The 19,169-nt window shown below is 37.9% G+C and overlaps 1 protein-coding gene across 1 annotated transcript in view; it reads right to left on the bottom strand.

The window, feature by feature from the left end:
- The window catches only part of STYX (serine/threonine/tyrosine interacting protein), a 32,145-nt gene extending 13,367 nt beyond the window's left edge, over nt 1-18,778 (bottom strand). The window contains exons 1-9 of the mRNA XM_012451040.3: nt 18,411-18,778; nt 13,783-13,815; nt 12,107-12,160; nt 7,753-7,850; nt 2,747-2,807; nt 2,342-2,378; nt 1,900-1,939; nt 1,758-1,808; nt 225-297 (exon numbers count right to left, since the gene is read on the bottom strand). Coding sequence (XP_012306463.1) covers nt 225-297; nt 1,758-1,808; nt 1,900-1,939; nt 2,342-2,378; nt 2,747-2,807; nt 7,753-7,850; nt 12,107-12,160; nt 13,783-13,815; nt 18,411-18,467 — 504 coding nt within the window. The 5' untranslated portion in view covers nt 18,468-18,778. The remainder of the gene's footprint in view (nt 1-224; nt 298-1,757; nt 1,809-1,899; nt 1,940-2,341; nt 2,379-2,746; nt 2,808-7,752; nt 7,851-12,106; nt 12,161-13,782; nt 13,816-18,410) is intronic.
- Between the last annotated feature and the right edge of the window lie 391 nt (nt 18,779-19,169).

Raw genomic sequence — 19,169 nt, 5'->3', positions numbered from 1 at the left:
TTTAGAGATTGGGTTTTGCTTTGCTGCCCAGGCTGATCACCTATTTTTGACTTCAAGTGATCCAAATGCCTTAGCCACCACACCCAGCCACGAAAATAGTCAAAGTCATTAGATTATGGCAATTTTAAGTATTTACAAAGTAAATTGTACACCTAAATTTTATGTGCAAAAGATTTTAAATCTTACTTTCTGACTACCTTAAAGAGGAAGAAAAGAGAAGTTACCTGAAGTTGATGGACAAATCCAGCATTAGGATTAATACAAAATCTTCTTTCTTGAACATAAGCAAAAGCATCTCTGAAAACAAAAAAAGAAAATTAATGTGATAGCATTATTTAATGAATTAATCATAATCATACAACTAACAATAGAGAGGGGTAACGAGTTGTAATGGAAAAAGCATCATAATTTCCTTGCTCACCAGCTATATGCATACAGCAGCTTGTTCAACTTCTCTAAGCCCTATTTTGTCCATTGGTAAAATGAAGAGTATAATAATACCTATCTTGGGGAACTACTATAAATAGGAGATAAGTGTAAAGTGGCCAGGTACAGTGGCTCATGCCTGTAACCCCAATCCTTTGGGAGGTCAACACAGGAAGATTGCTTGAAGCCAGGACTTTCAGACCAGCCCAGGCAATGTAGCCAGACCCCATCTCTACAAAAAAAAAAACCCCTAAAAATTAGTTAGGCATGGTGGTGTGGCATAGTCCCAGCTTCTGGTGAGGCTGAGGTGGGAGGACTGCTTGAGCCCTGGAATCTGAGGCTACAGTGAGCTATGACTGTGCTACTACATTCCAGCCTGAGAAACAGAGGAAGATCCTATCTCTAAAATAAATCAAATGTAAGCATTTTGTGCATATACAAGTTCAAGCTCAAAATATTATCACTGGTTAAAGAAGCTTAGATTCCTTTTGTTGTTATGAGGCTTAAATGAGATAAAAGTGCCTATAATAGTACTGAGCTCATAGCAGACACCCAATAAATGCAAATTATTTCCAACATTAATGTTCCGACAAGATTTCAAATAATAAAATATATAAAACGTAAAGTCCATCAATACGTTTAATCTTTTTTCCATTAAAAAGACAAAGATTTGTATTCAAATAATATTCCTTTAAGAATAGATATCTTTTTTTAAGAATAGATATCTTTAAGCAAAGTTTTCCATTCTAATTTAAATATAAAAGGAGACTGAAATAGAGGTGTCAATGATTACTGTAAGATTTCTAACTTGTAAAACAAGACAAACTGAGAAAGGAAATACTGTACACTGGTGAGGCTTTTGCTTTGTCTTGGGGCAAGAAGTTCATGACCATCCCCTATCTTTTAAAAAATCTATATAGAATACTTGGAAAAGATGATTTTTGATAAGAAAGACTACTCTGAATTGTGGATAGATGCTACCAACAATTCCTAGGTAATTTTTCATCCAATTATTGTTAAAGGAGAACATAATACATTAGCCTTTTAAATAAAGCAAGCAATAACATTTGTGTACAGGAGTTTTTATACTCAGACCAACTAATTCCCTTTGGGTAAGTAGTTTTCCATAGGATTTCCAGATTAGCCTATACATATCTATACAGATAGATAAATTAGGTTGAGACTAACCATGGAATAAGGGCCTGCCTAATCAAACATCACTACATGAGAAATAATCAGGGGAATACGAACTTCAAACTTGCAAACAGTTTCTATTAAGCTTCATTTTAATGAGAATTTAAACGTGACTAGGTTTTAGGGTATTTTCTTACCTGTACTTCATTCCAAATGTTTCCATAATGTATGCAATAACAAAGGCTGCACTGAAGAGGGGAAAACAATTTTAGGAAAAAAAACGAAATACAACTCAGTAATTAAATGTTACAGAAAGAAAGATTATTTCTAACACCATACCTTCTGGAGATCCCCGCATTTCCATGCACAAGAACTTTTCCTGAAAAACATGAATTAGTTATTCAAACAGAAAAACACCTGAGTCAGCAGCTGAAATATGTTGAAATCACAGTAAAATAACTCTTTCCTTAAATATTTTATATCATATACTATAACCACTTGGATATTAATTTTCAAATCTTTACAATTTGTTAATATTAACTGTGTAGAGAATAGAGCAGAATCTTATTAAAGAAACTGAAAGCTCACAGAGGATTTGAAGACAATCTACAGGGATACTCTAGAAAGCCTTGAAACAAGTAACTGGGAAAATACAAATTGAGGAGTAAGCTACTACATATAATTCTAACTTTCATATCCTGCATTTAAGACAAATGCCAACTAAAAAATTAACAAATAATCTAAATATAAACATTAGCTAAGTAAAGGAAATATTATTTACCTCCTGTTTGTAAGCTCCCATCAATAAATTCCTTAGTCTGGAGGCAAAAGACATATGGATTCATGTAAGCATAAAACAAACGCATATCATGAAACTTATTGAAAACAATTTCCTCCTACTTTGTAGGTATAAAAATTATCTTCATTCACAAATTTACAAAATGGTACAAATAGAACAAGTCCAAAAAATTAACAGAAGCCAAAATTTAATTTGAATCTAATAAAGTCAAAATATGATTCCTCAAATTTCTGGAGATCATAAAAAAATTTTCTACTCATTTTCTTTATAACATAATCACATAATTTTCAGTCACAGCAAAGTAAAAGTAGTAAGTTTCAGAAGCACAATTAAGAGGTCAAATTATAAATAAATTTTAAATGATATTTTAAAAATATTGGTACCTACCATAGGGAAAAAACGTATTATGTTTTCAACTGGATTATCTGCAATATCCAGGACTAAATATCTGAAAATAGAGTATTTTGTGATAAGCACACTTTAAGTAAAACAGTTAATGTATTTCTAATAAGTAACTCATTATTTCTAAGTAACCATGACAAGAATGCAAAACAACTTTCAAAGTATCATATAGCCAAGAACTGTGTGGTATATTTTATATTGCTTGAAGCCATAGCATTTAAAACCTGAAACACCATATTAACATCTCTGATATTTTATTATTTAAAAAAAATCCATCAGGCTGGGCAGAGTGGCTCATGCCTGTAATCCCAGCATTTTGGGAGGCCAAGGTGGGAGAATCACTTGCACCCAGGAATCTGAGACCATCCTGAGCAAACAAAGGGACACTCCATCTTTATAAAATACTCTCTGAGTGGTCCTGTGACCCTGCTCATAACCTACAGAGGACATTTCAGAGGAAGTCCAAAGTCTAATAAAGAAGAAACTAATAAAAACAGAAGGCATGGTCTATGGAACCATGAGTCAAACATTCACTGTTTGAACTAATCTTCAGTAAAGCAAAACAAAACAAAACTAAACTAAAACTAGCTGAGAGAGGACCTGTCCTGAATTTTATACTTTACAAAATACTTAAAATAGGGCATTTTTAATTTGCTAGCTTATTTTATTTTGTAAAAAACTTCTATTTCTAACCTAAGACCACTGTTTATTAACACAACTATAGGTAATTAGCTAAGTTATTAGTTTTAAGGACAATTTTGCATTAAAAATTACAGTTCTTAACAATCACTTAAGTGGTAACAACTTCAAAAAATTCAAGACTTTAATACAGAGAAGCTGAGAGGTTGGACGTGGTGGCCCACGCTTGTAAGGTGAGCACTTTGGGACGCCGAGGCAGGCAGATTGCCTGAGGTCACAAGTTCAAGATCAGCCTGGCCAACATAGTGAAACCCCATCTCTACTAAAAATACAAAAATTAGCCAGACATGGTGGCATATGCCTGTAATCCCAGCTATTCAGGAGGCTGAGCAGGAGAATTGCTTAAACCCAGGAAGCAGAGGTTGCAGTGAGCCGAGGTTGGGCCACTGCACTCCAGCCTGGGTGAAACAGCAAGATTCTGTATCAAAACAAACAACAACAATAACAACAAAACAGAGAAGCTGAACCTCAGGATCTAAGGAAAATCCAATATTTAACCCACAAGAATTTCAACAATGACTGTATCCTCAAGTGATTGGGTATTCCAGTTATATAAAACAATGTTTCAGGGAAAAAATGTTAACTCAGAATGAAACTAAAATATTGTAACACATACCATTTTCAGTGTCAAGAATCACTAGTAGAACTATCAATCTCTAAGAAGCTAGTATTGTAAAAGTTTAAGAAGAAATGGTTCTTCTATCAGGATAAAGACCCTGCACCAACAATATTGTTATTTAAAACAAAAATTCTGTACAAACTAGAAATGTATAGTATGATTTTTTGACTGTTTTTTCTTAAGATTAGTTTCAACTTATATAGTTTGATATTATAAAATACAAGTCTATTTTCTTTAATAAATAACTTTATGCGTATATACAGAAATACACATACACAACAGAGAAAGACTTAGAAGGAAATATGCCAAATATTAACTAAAGTGTTTTCTCTAGATTGTGGAATTGTGGATGATTTAAGTATTTTTCTTCCTGGTATCATTCTGTACCTTCCAAAATACTTATAAGAGTAAGTGCTTTACGGTCAGGTGCAATGGCTCACGTCTGTAATCCCAACATTTTGGGAAGCTGAGGTGGGCAGATCGCTTGAGCTCAGGAGTTCAAGTCCAGCCTGGGCAACATAGCAAAACCCCATCTATACAAAAAATTTAAAAAATTAGCCAGGTCTGGCAGTGTGCACCTGTGGTCCCAGCTACTTGGGAGGCTGAGGCGGGAAGATTGCTTGAGCCTGGGAGGTCAAGGCTACAGTGAACAGAGATCACACCACTGCAATACAGCCTGGGAGATGGAGAGAAATCTTGCCAAAAAAAAAAAAAAATGCTGGGCACAGTGGCTCCCGCCTGTAATCCCAGCACTTTGGGAGGCCAAGGCGGGTGGATCACGAGGTCAGAAGTTCGAGACCAGCCTGACCAATATGGTGAAACCCCATCTCTACTAATAATACGAAAATCAGCCAGGTGTGGGGGCATGTGTCTATAGTCCCATCTATTCCGGAGGCAGAGACAGGAGAATCGCTTAAACCTGGGAGGTGGAGGCTGCAGTGAGCCTAGATCATGCCGTTGCACTTCAGCCTGGGTGACAGAGTGAGACTCCATCTCAAAAAAAAAAAAAAAGCATTTCTTTCCTAATTATAAAAATATTCAGTGTTTTGGGATATTCCTTTTTAATAACTAGTTTTAATAAACTAAATATACTTTAAAAAAATTCTAGGGGGTTCCTTCTTTCAGCTTGGAGCACCTCTCCCTCTAGCTCTATACAGCGGAGCCTCTTCCTTCTTGCCTATTAACTTCTCTGCTCCCTAAAACCACACACACACACACACACACACACAAAATTCTAACATTACAAAAATATACAGAGTCAGCCTTCTGTATCCAAGAATTTCACACTTGTGGATTCAACCAATGATGGATCAGAAACATTAACAAAAAATAAGGTAAAAAATAAGACAACACTAAAAATAATATAAATAAAATCCAACACTATTCACATAGCACTTACATTGCACTAAGTATTATAAGTAATCTAGAGATGATTTGATGTTTATGGGAGGATGTGCACAGGTCGTATGCAAATATTATACCAGTTTATATAAGGGACTTGAGCATCTGAGGATTTTTGTTATCCATGGGGGTTCCTGGAGCCAATCTCCCAAGAAAACCAAGTGTACAGTGAAAAATATGTCCTTCAGCTGGATGTGGTGGCTCATGTGAGTAATACCAGCACTCTGGGAGGCCAAGGTGGGTGGATCACAAGGTCAGAAGTTCAAGACCAGTCTGGCCAATATGGTGAAACCCCATCTCTACTAAAAATACAAACATTGCCCAGGCTGGGTGTGTGCCTGTAGTCCCGGCTATTTAGGAGGCTGAGACAGGAGAATCACTTGAACCCAGGAGGCACAGGTTGCAGTGAGCTGAGATCGCGCCACTGCACTCCAGCCTGCGTGACAGACCAAAACTCTGTATCAAAAAATAAAATAAAATAAAAAGAAAAGAAAAACAAGTCCCTTTAACATCATAGGCCCTGAATTTTCCTTCGTAGAAGCAATCACTATGAAGTTTCTAGTCAGTTGGTCCAGAAATTTTCAATGTATATACAAGAATAAATATACTTAATTTATATATATATATATATATATATTTTTTTTTTTTTTTTCTCAACACACTGGGAATACATACATTGTTCCACACCCTGCTTTGTTCGTATAATGCATTATCTTGGAGATCAGCCCAAATCCGAACACATATATTTCATTCTTTTTCACAGTTATACAGTATTCTATGTTCACACAATATATTTTAGAGTACCTATCTTGTATTTACAGATATTTATAGATTGATTTCATTTTATAAATAAAGCAGAGCATTAACTTTTTTTTTTTTTTTTTTGAGATGGAGTCTTGCTCTGTCGCCCAGGCTGCACTGCAGTGGCACGATCTCGTCTCACTGCAACCTCCACCTCCCAGCTTCAACCGATTCTCCTGCCTGAATCTCCCAAGCTGCTGGGATTACAGGCATTTGCCACCATGCCCAGCTAATTTTTGTATTTTTAGTAGAGACAGGGTTTCGTCATGTTGGCCAGGCTGGTCTCAAACTGCTGACCTCAGGTGATCTGCTGACCTCGGCCTCCCAAAGTGTTGGGATTACAGGCGTGAGCCACCGCACCCAGCCTAAAATAAAATTTTTAACATACATACTTTTACAAAGATATTCAAAGAAGAAGCTGACTCCTAGGAGAGGACTGAGGTGGCTTGGGTTTAGAGGAGGAAGTAGAGTAACTTTCAATATACATTTACATATCCTTTCACTTTTGTACCATGCGTAATATACTCTATTTTAAAAACAAAGTTAAAATAAAGAACATTAAAAACCATTACATGCTCAACTGAACCTGTAAGATAAATAAGAACAACAAATGAGATACCATTTTTACTCCATTAAACTTGGAGAAATTAAAAATGTTTTATAATTCCATCTTGGGAGATATCAAGCAAAGAGTCACTCTCATATACTTGATAGTGGCAATATAAACTGATACAACTCACTGCAAAGTAATCTGTGACATCTATCAAAATTAAAAATGTCCATAATCTTACATACAGCAATTCTACAAATTTGTCCTATCAATGTGCTCACATACAAATTGAATAATATGTATAATGACAGTCACTATATGCTATACATATTAGTATAAGGCCAGAAACAATCTAAATGTCCAACAGACTGATTGAGTAAATTTTAGTATAACCATACAACGGATTACAATCCAACTTTAAAAGAATAAAGCAGTTAGATATAAGTACTGGTATGAACCAACCTCCAAAAAATATAAAGTAAAAAATAATTTTAAAAAAGCCAATATAAAAAACAGAAGTTATCTATAAGAATATGCTCATAAATTTAACATAACACTGGAAAGCTACTCAATAAAGAGGTAACAGTAGATACTGGCTTCCCTATTTCTACCCCCTACTCAATTCCCTTATCCCTCAAGAGATACAATAATGTACACTGAAACCTACTTTTCAGTATATGTTATTTTTAAATTCTTTTTTTTACTTTCCCAGAAACTTGACAATATACATTCTTTTGAACCCTTAGAATCCTACATTATGGGGATAAATTATTTAAGTATTTTAAGCAAGATTTATTTTTTAAAAACTATGTACTGTGTGACCCATCTTTACAAAGTAGACAGGTACAGAAAAAACTGAAGGTACAAAACCTGAAATGAAACTTCATGTAGTGTTTTACAAATTATAACAATATTTCTTACCTAAATAACTGTTGAAAGTTTGGTTTAATAAAGTTTGCTTCAATATTTTGTCGTATGCATATTATATGGGTTATTCCATGTTTCTGTAGTATAGGTAGCTGTAAAAAAAAAAAAGCAGGGGGAGGGAGGACAGGGAAGATAAACATTTTAAAATACAAAACATCTTACTATAACACAGATGTTTGAAAATACATAGAACCCACATCTCTGCTTAAGTCCAGGGGATTAAAGTTAATTTTAGAATATACCTGAAGTGGGCAGCAAGGTATTTCAATGATTCAAGATTAATACACTAATGTCCTCAAAATGTAAACAGGGATATTTCATATCTATAATTTTAGAGCTTGATGGAACCTTTATGTAAGATATTTGGCATAGCGCCTGGGACACAGAGCAAGTGTTTAATAAACAGTAGTTATTATATATATAGACTGCAATTTTTATTCTTTAGAGGGGACTACTAAGACATAAAACAGTTACATTACAAATATTGGACATCACTGACCTAGTTAACAGCAATACCTGAGCCCAAATCTCTAGACTACTCCTTGCCTCTCCCAGTATACTTTACGAGTCAGAATTAATTTACATGCTTCGCAAAATCTAATTAACCTTTCACCATTTAAAAATTCTCCTAAAGTAGAATCGTTTGAACCTGGGAGGCAGAGGTTGCAGTGAGCTGAGATCACGCCATTGTACTCCAGCCTGGACGAAAGGGTGAGCCTCCGTGTCAAAAATAAAATTAAAAAATCTCCTAAAGTTAAAAATGGCAACTTCAATAACATCTTGTTATATTCCATTCAGGTTGAGTATCCCTTATCCAAAATGCTGGCCCCAAGATAGGACCAGAAGTGTTTCAGATTTATTTTGAAGTATTTGCATATACATACTAAGATGTCTTGGGGATAGGATCAGTTTAAACACAAAATTCATTTATGTTTCACACATAGCATATACATACATCCTGAAGGTAATTCCATACAGTCGTTTTGTGCATGAAACAACATTTTGACTGTGACCCGTTACATGGGGTCAGGTGTGAAATTCACTTGTATTGTCATAGTGACAACTCAAAAAGTTTCAGACTTTTCACATTTCACATTTTCAGATTAGGGATACTCAACCTGTAGTTGCTTTTGGCTCCATACTTAACATGACAATTCTAGAAGTTACCAAATAATATTCATTTGCAAGTGATTTTAAGTGAGCTTAGATGTTATTTTATTACCTAGAGCATTAAGTTCCATGAGAGAAAAGATTTTTGTTTGTTCACTGATACACAGTATGTGTAAAATGTATAATACAATTCACTTTAAGTATGGTGTATTTATAATTAGTTAAGTTGTTCAATAATTACCTGCTCAATAACGAACTAACAAGTCATGATGGCATAAGAATCAGATAACCTTGAATTTTCTGATATCTTCAGTTTAAAATCCTATATATTTAATTCCCACTTTAAATCATACAAAACAGTAGCACTAATAATTCATGAGTAAAAAAAATAATAATTTACATGTGTTATGAACTAAATGTTTGCATCACCTCAAATTCATATGGTGAAATCCTTACCCCCAAGATGTGATGGTGCGGTCTTTGGGAAGTAATCAGTTTTAGATTGAGGTCATGAGGGTAGAAACCTCCACGAAAGGATTTATATCCTTATAAGAAGAGACAAGAACTTGCTCTCTTGGCTGTGTGAGGATATAGTAAGAAGGCAGGAATCTGCAAGCCAGCAAGAGGGTCCTCACCAGAACCAGACCATGACTTCGGACTTCCCAGCCTCCAAAACTCAGAGAAATAACTGTCTGTTGTTTAAGCCACTCAATCTATGATATTTTGTTAGAGCAGCCTGAACTAAGACAATATAATTTGCAAGTTTTAAGTGTTAATTTCTGCAGCAAGTTTTATGTCAGCATAGATTAGAATTCAATTATCTTTGTATTTCTTGAGTATAACCTGAGTTAGGGAAAGTGAGAGAAGCATTCAATAAAATTAATAATTAACCAATGCTCTATATTGAGATTTATGCCAATTTCCACAAAGAATTCAACATTAAGTCCTTTGTTTACACCTGATGATCTATGGTGGAGTTTTCTTATCTACTTTATGAATGTGAGAAAGTACAAGATGACACACATAATTATGGATAAAGATACTTTAACAAGCATTGAAGGCCCATTAGACCACTACTAAGTAAAAATAAACGATCAAAATAGAGTCCTAATGTAACAGCGAATAGAATTATTTTGAACTTTTCAAAGGCAGAACTGCAACTACTTTTGCACCAACCTAATATAAAGCAAATTATGACATTTAAAAACAGTGGAAAAACTTTTCAAAAAGAAATAGTGTACTAGTTACAAAGGCCCTAAATTTGTTCCTTTTATTTAAACTATATTTAAATTTAATAAAAGATATACTTAAGTAAATATAGCCAGGCATGGTGGGTAATGCCTGTAATGCCAGTGCTTTGGGAAGCCAAGGTGGGAGGATCACTTGAGGCCAGGAATTTGAGACCAGCCTGGGTAACATAGCCAGACCCCATCTCTACAAAAACTTTAAGAATTAGCCAGGCATGGTGGTGCATCCTAGCTACTTGGGAGGTTGAGGTGGGAAGACAGTTCAAGCCCAGGAATTCGAGGTTACAGTGAGCTATGACCAAGTGCAACTGTACTCCAACCTGGGTAACAGAGTAAGACCTTGCTCCTCTCTCCCACAAAATAGTAACAATAAATGAGTGTTTAAAAAGGAGTTTATCCATTTAGGTTTATTTTCATTATATTTTTTGTTGTTTTTAGATAATGGTATGAAAAGAAATATGGGCTATAACATGGTTACTTAGGGTGGGAAATATAAAATACTGCCATAGAGGCTTTTTCTCTAATAAGGCCATGATGGAATTTCAAGAAAAGAGGTTTTGAAGAGCTAGACGGTTTTTTTTGTGTGTTTTTGTTTTGTGTAGCTGGGATTACAGACGTGTACCACCTGCCCAGCTAATTTTTGTATTTTTAGTAGAAACGGGGTTTTGCCATGTTGGCCAGGCTGGTCTTGAACTCCTGGCCTCATGTGATTTGCCTTCCTGAGCCTTCCATTGAGGAGATAGACCTTTAAACAAATATGACATTTAATGTGATAAATACTGTAAATATATTTATAAGGTACAGTGGAATTTTTAAAAAGTAAATTATATAAAACCATCTGGAGCACTAGTACTTGGTGAATAGCAAATTATATGGACAATAACCTTGTTTATATCTGCCTTTTACAAAATAAATTACAGCTATGTCTACAGTTACCTGCCGTATCCTTTCCCTAGAACTTATTTTTATTAACTCCCTATCTTTCCAACTAATCAGAGTCATCAAGATGACCAGAGTTTACTTTTACCCATGTCTCAACAGTGAAAACAACCTTCTAGTTTCAAAATGAATGACCTTTTAAAACTCCCACCCCGCTTAAATTCCTAAGAACATCAAATTATATTATGGAGATATCAAATACAATTTAACTATACTGATTTCTGAACAGGCCAAGTATTGGGGAAAGACATTTGTATATATTTCATGTTGTAATTCAAAGAGAATTAGTAGCATTGAATCTTCAGATGTGCAAGAACATTGCTATATTTATTAAAATGAGATCTACCTATTTTAACTGCAACTGAGTAAGTCCATTAAAGTTTGACTACGTAGAATACAGATTGAATATCCCCTATCTAAAATGCCTGGGACCAGAAGTATTTCACAGTTTGGATTTTTTTGTTTGTTTTGCGTATTTGCATTATACCTACTGGTTGAGCACCCCTAATCCAAATATCTGAAATCTGAAATACTCCAATGAGGATTTCCTTCGAGTGACATACTGGTACTCAAAAGTTTCAAATTTCAGATCAGGAATACCAATCAGACCTCTAAAGTCTGGTTGGCAAACAGAACTAAGGTGAATCATTTTCACTTTACACAAACAGTCTTACCCTTGATAAGGAAGGCTTAACTAAACATTGAAATTCCTTATTTTGGGCTTTATATCTCATATTGTTCTGAAGCTATAATTAGCAATTACAGATGTCTAGTATTTTAGAGAGTAAATAAGTTATTAACGATCAACTGTTGGGTACATCTTTCAAAAATATGAATTTCATGAGAAAAAAACAAAAATTCTATGCTTTGTGGTGAAACACTTGAGAACTACTGGTCTAGTAAAATCAGGAAAGAGGAAGGTACTCCAGAGTGATAATTACTGATAACAGACAGTATTTGTTGATGCTCCCTAAAATAAAACTCTTTATTAGTAAAGAACTTACCCAAGAAAAGTTTGTTAATAAAAGTCTCTCTTGGTGAATCTAACATACCTTGCTTTTCATAGCAGATGAATATGGGCCTAAGAACAATCCAGGTAAAATTTCCTAGAAAAAAAAAATTGAGATATTTACTATTAGCAATTTAAATCTATAAAAATATGTATCACATAACTGAATTTGTGGGGTGTTTTCATAGTTGTTAAAATAATTTGCTTAAAGTTTGTTATTGGCCAGGCGCAGTGGCTCATGCCTGTAATCCCAGCACTTTGGGAGGCTCAGGTGGGCGGATCACAATGTCAAGAGATCATCCTGGCCAACATGGTGAAACCTCATTCCTACTAAAAATACAAAAATTAGCTGGGAGTGGAAGTGCACGCCTGTAGTCCCAGCTACTCAGGAGGCTGATGTGGGAGAATCATTTGAACCCAGAAGGCAGAGCTTGCAGTGAGCCAAGATCATGCCACTGCATTCCACCCTGGCAACAGAGCGAGCCTCCGTCTCAAAAAAAAAAAAAAAAAAAGGATGGAATTAGTACATCATAATGTTGCATTTTAGATTAATAAAATATTTTAAATTTTACTTCTATTTTCTGCTATAATCTAGAAATAAAACAGGCATAAAGGAAATCATCCCTTTGGACCTACACAAAACCGTATTTGGCCAAATCAAAAGCAGAACAAGATACAACAAGATTGGAACTATTATCTATTTTTTTCATCTTTTTCTTTTCTTTTAAAAATAGAGATGAGGTCTCACTATGTTGCCCTGGCTGGTTAGGTAGACGCAAGCAATCCTTCTGTCTCAGCCTCCCAAACTGCTGGAATTACAGACAAGAACTCCTGTGCCCGACCTACAACTATTATCTATAGTTAATAGAAGCAAATTATTAATGTAACATAAAAAGTCCAAACTCAAATATGTGCCTGTTGACAAAGTTTCAACAATTTAAATATGTACCTTCCAGATGATGAATTCAAATTTATTCTATGTAAATTCAATATAGAAAGCTTTCAGTCTGGATATGTCACACCCTAGATACTAATAGTAATTTTACAGTTCAGTTCTATGAGTCATAATTATTTGTATCTATGACTGATTTCTCACATTTAGTCATCTTTGCATTCCTCACAGCACCAAGTAAATGCCTCATAGGTACTCATATATTTTTTCAAAGTGAATTTTCATTAAAAGATAAAGAAACAGATTTTTTAGAAGTCAAGGAATTCCCCAGCAACAAGATACTGCTTAATCCTGGGGCAAACAGAGTTGACTGTAAATGGTAAGAAATGTAAAAGAAAATGAATTGCTATGATGGTTAGTTATCATTTAATTCATTCCAAACTGAAAGTATTCCATTTGATCTTCTAAAAGACTTAATTATGGAAGCTGATTGAAAATCAGACACAAAATGAACAACAACACTTATTTGTTGTACAGTCAGTCTCCTTGTCTAGACAAAGAAAGCAAACCGCTTTCAAAAGGAATACAAAGATAGCATCCAATTTTCACCTGAGGAAAAAGAAAGTGACTCATTAAGCGTGTATAATCTAATCTAATTTCCCATCTTTTTAAGACCCAAGATTAATCTTAAATATTTAAAATAATTAATTATTTAAAATACATAATAATGAACCTACAGATCATGAATCAGCAGGTCTCAAATCCTGTAAACTGTTTGTTTTTATGATAATAACAGGTTGGTTTGAACAAACAAAAGGTTGCCATACCTGCATCTCTCGTCTCATAGGGTAGGTCCACTCCTTTAAAATGGGAGGAAAACAAACAATAAAAGTAAATAACATTACTTAAAAAGTCACCCAATTAAAGGCTAAAGATGTGACACACAAGTATGCAGATTTTTTAAAGTTACATTATTCTTTTAAGAACATTTTATAAAAATATCAGACTTGCTGGGCATGGTGGCTCACGCCTGTAATCCAAGCACTTTGGAGGCCAAGGCGAGCAGATCACCTGAGGTCGGGAGTTCAAGACCAGCCTGACCATCATGGTGAAACCCCATCTTAAAAAAAAAAAAAAAAAAAAAAAAATCAGACTTGTGTGGCATCACAAACATCTGAAAATTTAAGTGAACAAGAAACAAAGCTTAAGGCATTCTTTAAATAACTGGGCTTCCAGAATTATTATGTTACTTCATATAATGGATGAAATTGCTCACTAAAGAACAGAATAGATATTCCAGAAGATTCTTCCAAAAACTGATCTTCTAAGAGATGTCAATAGATTTTTTGTTTCTCATGCCAACTCTAATCAACTGACAGTAGATAACTAAAACATTGTGTGGTCCAAGACTCAGGAAGAAGAGTTTCTGATCAACAAATAATATCTGAAATGGATAAAAGAAGAATGCTATGTGATGGGTACTTGCCACCTCTGATCTAAAATGCCAAATGCTTATCAAAGAGCCTTTCCTACATCTTATTTGGCCTAACATTCTTATGTAGTTCAATTATTTTAACACATACACAAGACAGAGACTTCATTTTGTTTTTGAAATGTAGACCAATATAAAGAAGATGCAAAATAACACAAAATCCCAATGTGAAAAGATAAAAAATATTTTAAAAGTTAGAAAAAGATAAAAGTAATCACAGTGAATTGAAATGAAGAATCAAAATACAGTATAAAGCCAGGCTCTGTGGCTCACGCCTGTAATCCCAGCACTTTGGGATGCTGAAGCAGGCAGATTGCTTGGGCTTAGGAGTTTGATGAGACCAGCCTGGGCAACAGGGGAAACCCCTTCTCTAATAAAAATACAAAAAAATTAGTTGGGATGGTGGTGCCTGCCTGTGGTCCCAGCTACACAGGAGGCTGAGGCGGGAGAATCCCTTGAACTTGGGCGGCAGAGATTATAATAAGCCGAGATCATGCCACTGCACTCCAGCCTGGGCAACCGAGTGAGACTTGGTCTCAAAAAAAAAAAGGAAATACGGAATGAATTGGCTTTCAGCAGACAATACTTGCATCATTAGCCATTAGGCTTTAAGCATTACCTCTATCCCTGTGATACAATATGAAATACATGGTCTTTCTCTGAGCTTCCTGTCACAGGCCTCCTAAAACTCTTGGAATTTTCTGAGTAATAGGAGTGTCTTTGGTTATTCATGAGCCACTTTAGATCAAACCTGATTATGCTAATGATGTGATTTCAGGTGGAGGCCAGTCACCAGAAAGACCATGTGACTAGAGGGTTGAACTCTCAGTCTTAACCACACACATCTACGGGAGGGGCTGGAGATGAAGTTCTATAAAAACTGTTTAATAAGATTTGTTGAGCTTCTGGATGAACACGTTGGAGGTGCTAGTGAGGCAGGTGAATAGGGTGTGGAGGCAGGGAACCTAAGGCTGTTTCACCCAGACTTCCCAGAACTAAATTGAAAGGAAAACCCTAACCTTCCACACCTAAGTAACAAAAGGACCAGAGGCTACTCCCTTTGCAAACCCACCACCTTTTCTCCATGGGAGATGGAAAATTGGCTGTTCTTAAGAAATCAGACTGATTGGGAGTGGAGCCTTTGTTTGCAACTTTATAACTTCACTCTAGTCTCTGAATGGTTGCTGTCTACAATCAAGAAGACTGATGAGGGGGGTGTCTTCCTTTGCACAGAAGTATAACTTTGTAACTTCACCCCTGACCAACTGCAAGCCACCACTTCATTTACATGAGGTGAGCAGGAAGTGGTCAATGGGAAACTTCTGGGGGTATTTGGACCCAAGAAGATTCTGTAAACTGAGTCTGCTCCAGCCACTCCCACACTGTGGAGTGTACTTTTGTTTTCAATAAATCCCTGCCTTCGTTCTTTTGTTGCTTCATTCTTTCTTTGCTTTGCTGGGCGTTTTGTCCAATTCTTTGTTTAAAACACCAAGAACCTGGACAACTTGCAGTCACAACCCTCTACCAGTGACACTGGGATGGTGGTGTACACTCCTTCCCCCATGCCTTGCTGTATTCATCTCTTCCTTCTGGCTGTTCACTGCATCTTTTGTAACATCCTTTAAATAAACCAGTAAATGTATTTCCCTGAGTCCTGTAAACCACTCCAGCAAGTTAACTGAAGCAAGGAAGGGGTAATGGGAACCCTGATTTTCAGTCAGTCAGTCAGGAGTATAGGAGACAACCTACTACTTGTGATTACCATCTGAAGTTGGGGGCAGTGTTGTGGGACTGAGCCATTAATCTGTGGGATCTGACTAACTTCTGGTATGTATGTGTCAGAATTGAATTATGGGACATCCAGTTCATGCCTGCTTGAAAAATTGCTTGGTGTGGAAAAAACCCCACACATCTGGCAGCATAGAGTGTGTTTTCAACAGTCCCACACAGAAAAGACAGATAAATTCTTCTTTTTTGAGACAGTTTCACACTGTCACCTGGGCTGGCCTGCAGTGGTGCAATCTCGGCTCACTGCAACTTCCGCCTCCCAGGTTCAAGCAATTCTCCTGCCTCAGCCTACCAAGTAGCTGGGATTACAGGTGCCCGCCACCATGCCTGGCTAATTTTTTTTTTTTTTTTTTTTGTAGTTTTAGTAGAGACAGGGTTTCACTATGTTGGCCCAGCTGGTCTCCAATGCCCAACCTCGTGATCCACCCACCTGGGCCTCAAAAAATGTATTGGGATTACAGGCATGAGCCACTGCACCTGGCCAGCTATATTCTTTTTAAATAATCAGTTTGGCGTACAAAGCTTTTTGTCCAGGCTAAGTGGCTCACGCCTGTAATCCCAGCACTTTGGGAGGCCAAGGCGGGCATATCACTTGAGGTCAGGTTTTGGAGACCAGCCTGGCCAACATGGTGAAACCATCTCTACTAAAAATACAAAAATTAGCCAGGTGTGGTGGCAGGTGCCTGTAATCCCAGCTACTTGGGAGGCTGAGGAAGGAGAATCGTTTCAACCAGGGAGGTGGAGGTTGCAGTGAGCTGAGACCATGCCATTGCACTCCAGCCTGGGCAACAAGAGCAAAACTCCATCGCAAAAATAAGTAAATAAAAGCATACTCCTCATTCACATTATTGTATGTTAAGTATAAATTCATTTTAATAACTAGCCTAAATATGAACTCCTTTTTTCTTATTTAAGAGTATATTCTTGGGCCAGGTATGGTGGCTCACACCTGCAATCCCAACACTTTGGGAGGACAAGGCGGGAGGGTCTTAAGGCCAAGAGTTGGGGGCCAGCCTGAGCAACAACCCCATCTCTACAAAAAAAGAAAAAAAAAATTAGCCAGGTATGATAGCTCCCGTCTGTACTCCTAGCTACTGGGGAGGCTGAGGTGAAGGGATGGCTTGAGCATGGGAGGTTGATACTGCAGTAAGCCAAGATGGCACCACTGCACTCCATTTTGCAACGGCAATATCCAGTCACAAACAAAGTCTCTACTCTTAAAACAAATGTAACTGTCAAGCATCAATACCACAAGAGAGCCCTCCAAACAAAAATGTGAACCCCAAATGAAGACATTCAATAGAATATTAGGAATAAATTGGTCTCCTAAAAATAGGGCTTTATTTTCCCAACTATTTTAAAGATATTTATAACTAGAGATTTTAGATGTTCTTTCTTAATCCTACTAAAGTATAGCTGAGATTAGTTGTCTTGTTAATTTAACCTCCAGAAAATTCTAATTTAGTAGTCTGCAATGCCATAAAATGTTAAACTAGCAATAGCTGGAGAAAAAAAAATCCCAGTGAAAACAACATGCAGGGATGTAAGATGGAATAAAAATAACCACAAATTAGAAACCAGGAGAAAAGGTACATAGAATCTTAGTTTCAATATTAATTTTCCTCCAAAGAGCAAGATTTCTGATTAAAGTTCTCAGATTCAGATGAGCTAGCTTTGAGACACTTTACTGTGCAGGTCATAGCTTTGTCTAAAAACAAACAAGAAACTCTGGGAAACTTTTCAAAGGCGCGCTTCCAAACTTCGGGCGCCGGGTCTATTCCACATGTGGGGCCATGTGTCCCGCAAGTAAATCGTTTACACCACCGATATTCCTCAAATGGAGATTAAAACCAACTTCGCTCTCGTATTACTTTGACAATAAAAGAGGAACCTTACTCCAGGTCAGTCCTGGATGCCAAGTCTAAGGACTAAGGGATTGCTTTTCCTCTTCTCCTCAAATTTAAGTACACCGGACTCTGCCCCTCCGCGGGGTCTAGAGAGAACGAAGAGCTCAGTCGGGACTGGCGCCGAATGCTCGGCCTCAGAGGTCCCGGGACGCCCAAAGGAGGCAGGGCGCCCGCGCAGGTGGAGACTGCGACGGTTGGGGCCTGGGGTCGCCCCTCGGCCGGAGCCACGAGGAGAGGCCTGTGCGTGGCAGCCACGGGGCCGACTTACCTCGGCGTCTTCTTTGCACTGTGGAAGGGAAGGGAACTCCAGCTTCATGTCCTCCATGGTCCTGGCCCGCGGGCTGGTGGGTGGGGTAGGAGAGTGTTACACGGCCGGCCGACGCTCGGGCTGGCTGCGGCGACGGAAGGAAGGAGGGCCGTGGAGCGGAGGGTCTGACAGGAGTGCGGCGGTCTTATAACTAACACACGCAAACTAGAGGGTCCCAGTGATTCCAGCGGTGGCGGCGACGAAAACGGGGAAGAGGAGGGTCGGGCTTCTTATACCCGGCCGCCATGCCGCTGCCGTCTCCTTCCCCGCGAGTCTCCGCGCCCCTCAGACCGCCCAGGATCCAGCACGGACACCAGCCCGACAACTGTCTCCCCGCCTCCCTCCTGCCCCCTCCACCAGCGCCGCCTCAGCCAATCCCAGCCCACGCTGGGCCTTTGGCCCGCCCTCCGCTGCCGCCAGGTGTCAGCGCGCCACCGACCTGCTCCGCCCCTTCGTGAGAGCGCAGACGCAGTTGGGTGGGGGAAGTGGCGCCTCGGGGGCGGGGCCTGGGAGGCAGCCAGGCCACAGCGCACCCGGCGTTGGGGAGGCGGGGCTGCGGTGGAACAGGACGAGTGAAGGTCCTGGGAAAGGCGGTGGGTAGGTCCGAGCCAGCTATGCCCTTTCCAGACAGGACGTAGAGCCCTTCTTTAATACAAGAACAAACAGCCAGGGCCAGGGTCAGTGAGTGGCTCACGCCTGTAATCCCAGCACTTTGGAAGC

The sequence above is a fragment of the Aotus nancymaae genome, unplaced genomic scaffold, assembly GCF_030222135.1.
Source record: "Aotus nancymaae isolate 86718 unplaced genomic scaffold, 86718_ANA_hifiasm-v0.15.2.pri h1tg000062l, whole genome shotgun sequence".
NCBI lineage: Eukaryota > Metazoa > Chordata > Mammalia > Primates > Aotidae > Aotus > Aotus nancymaae.
The sequence above is the reverse complement of the archived record's forward strand: the minus strand, read 5'-3'. Positions and strand labels throughout refer to the sequence as shown.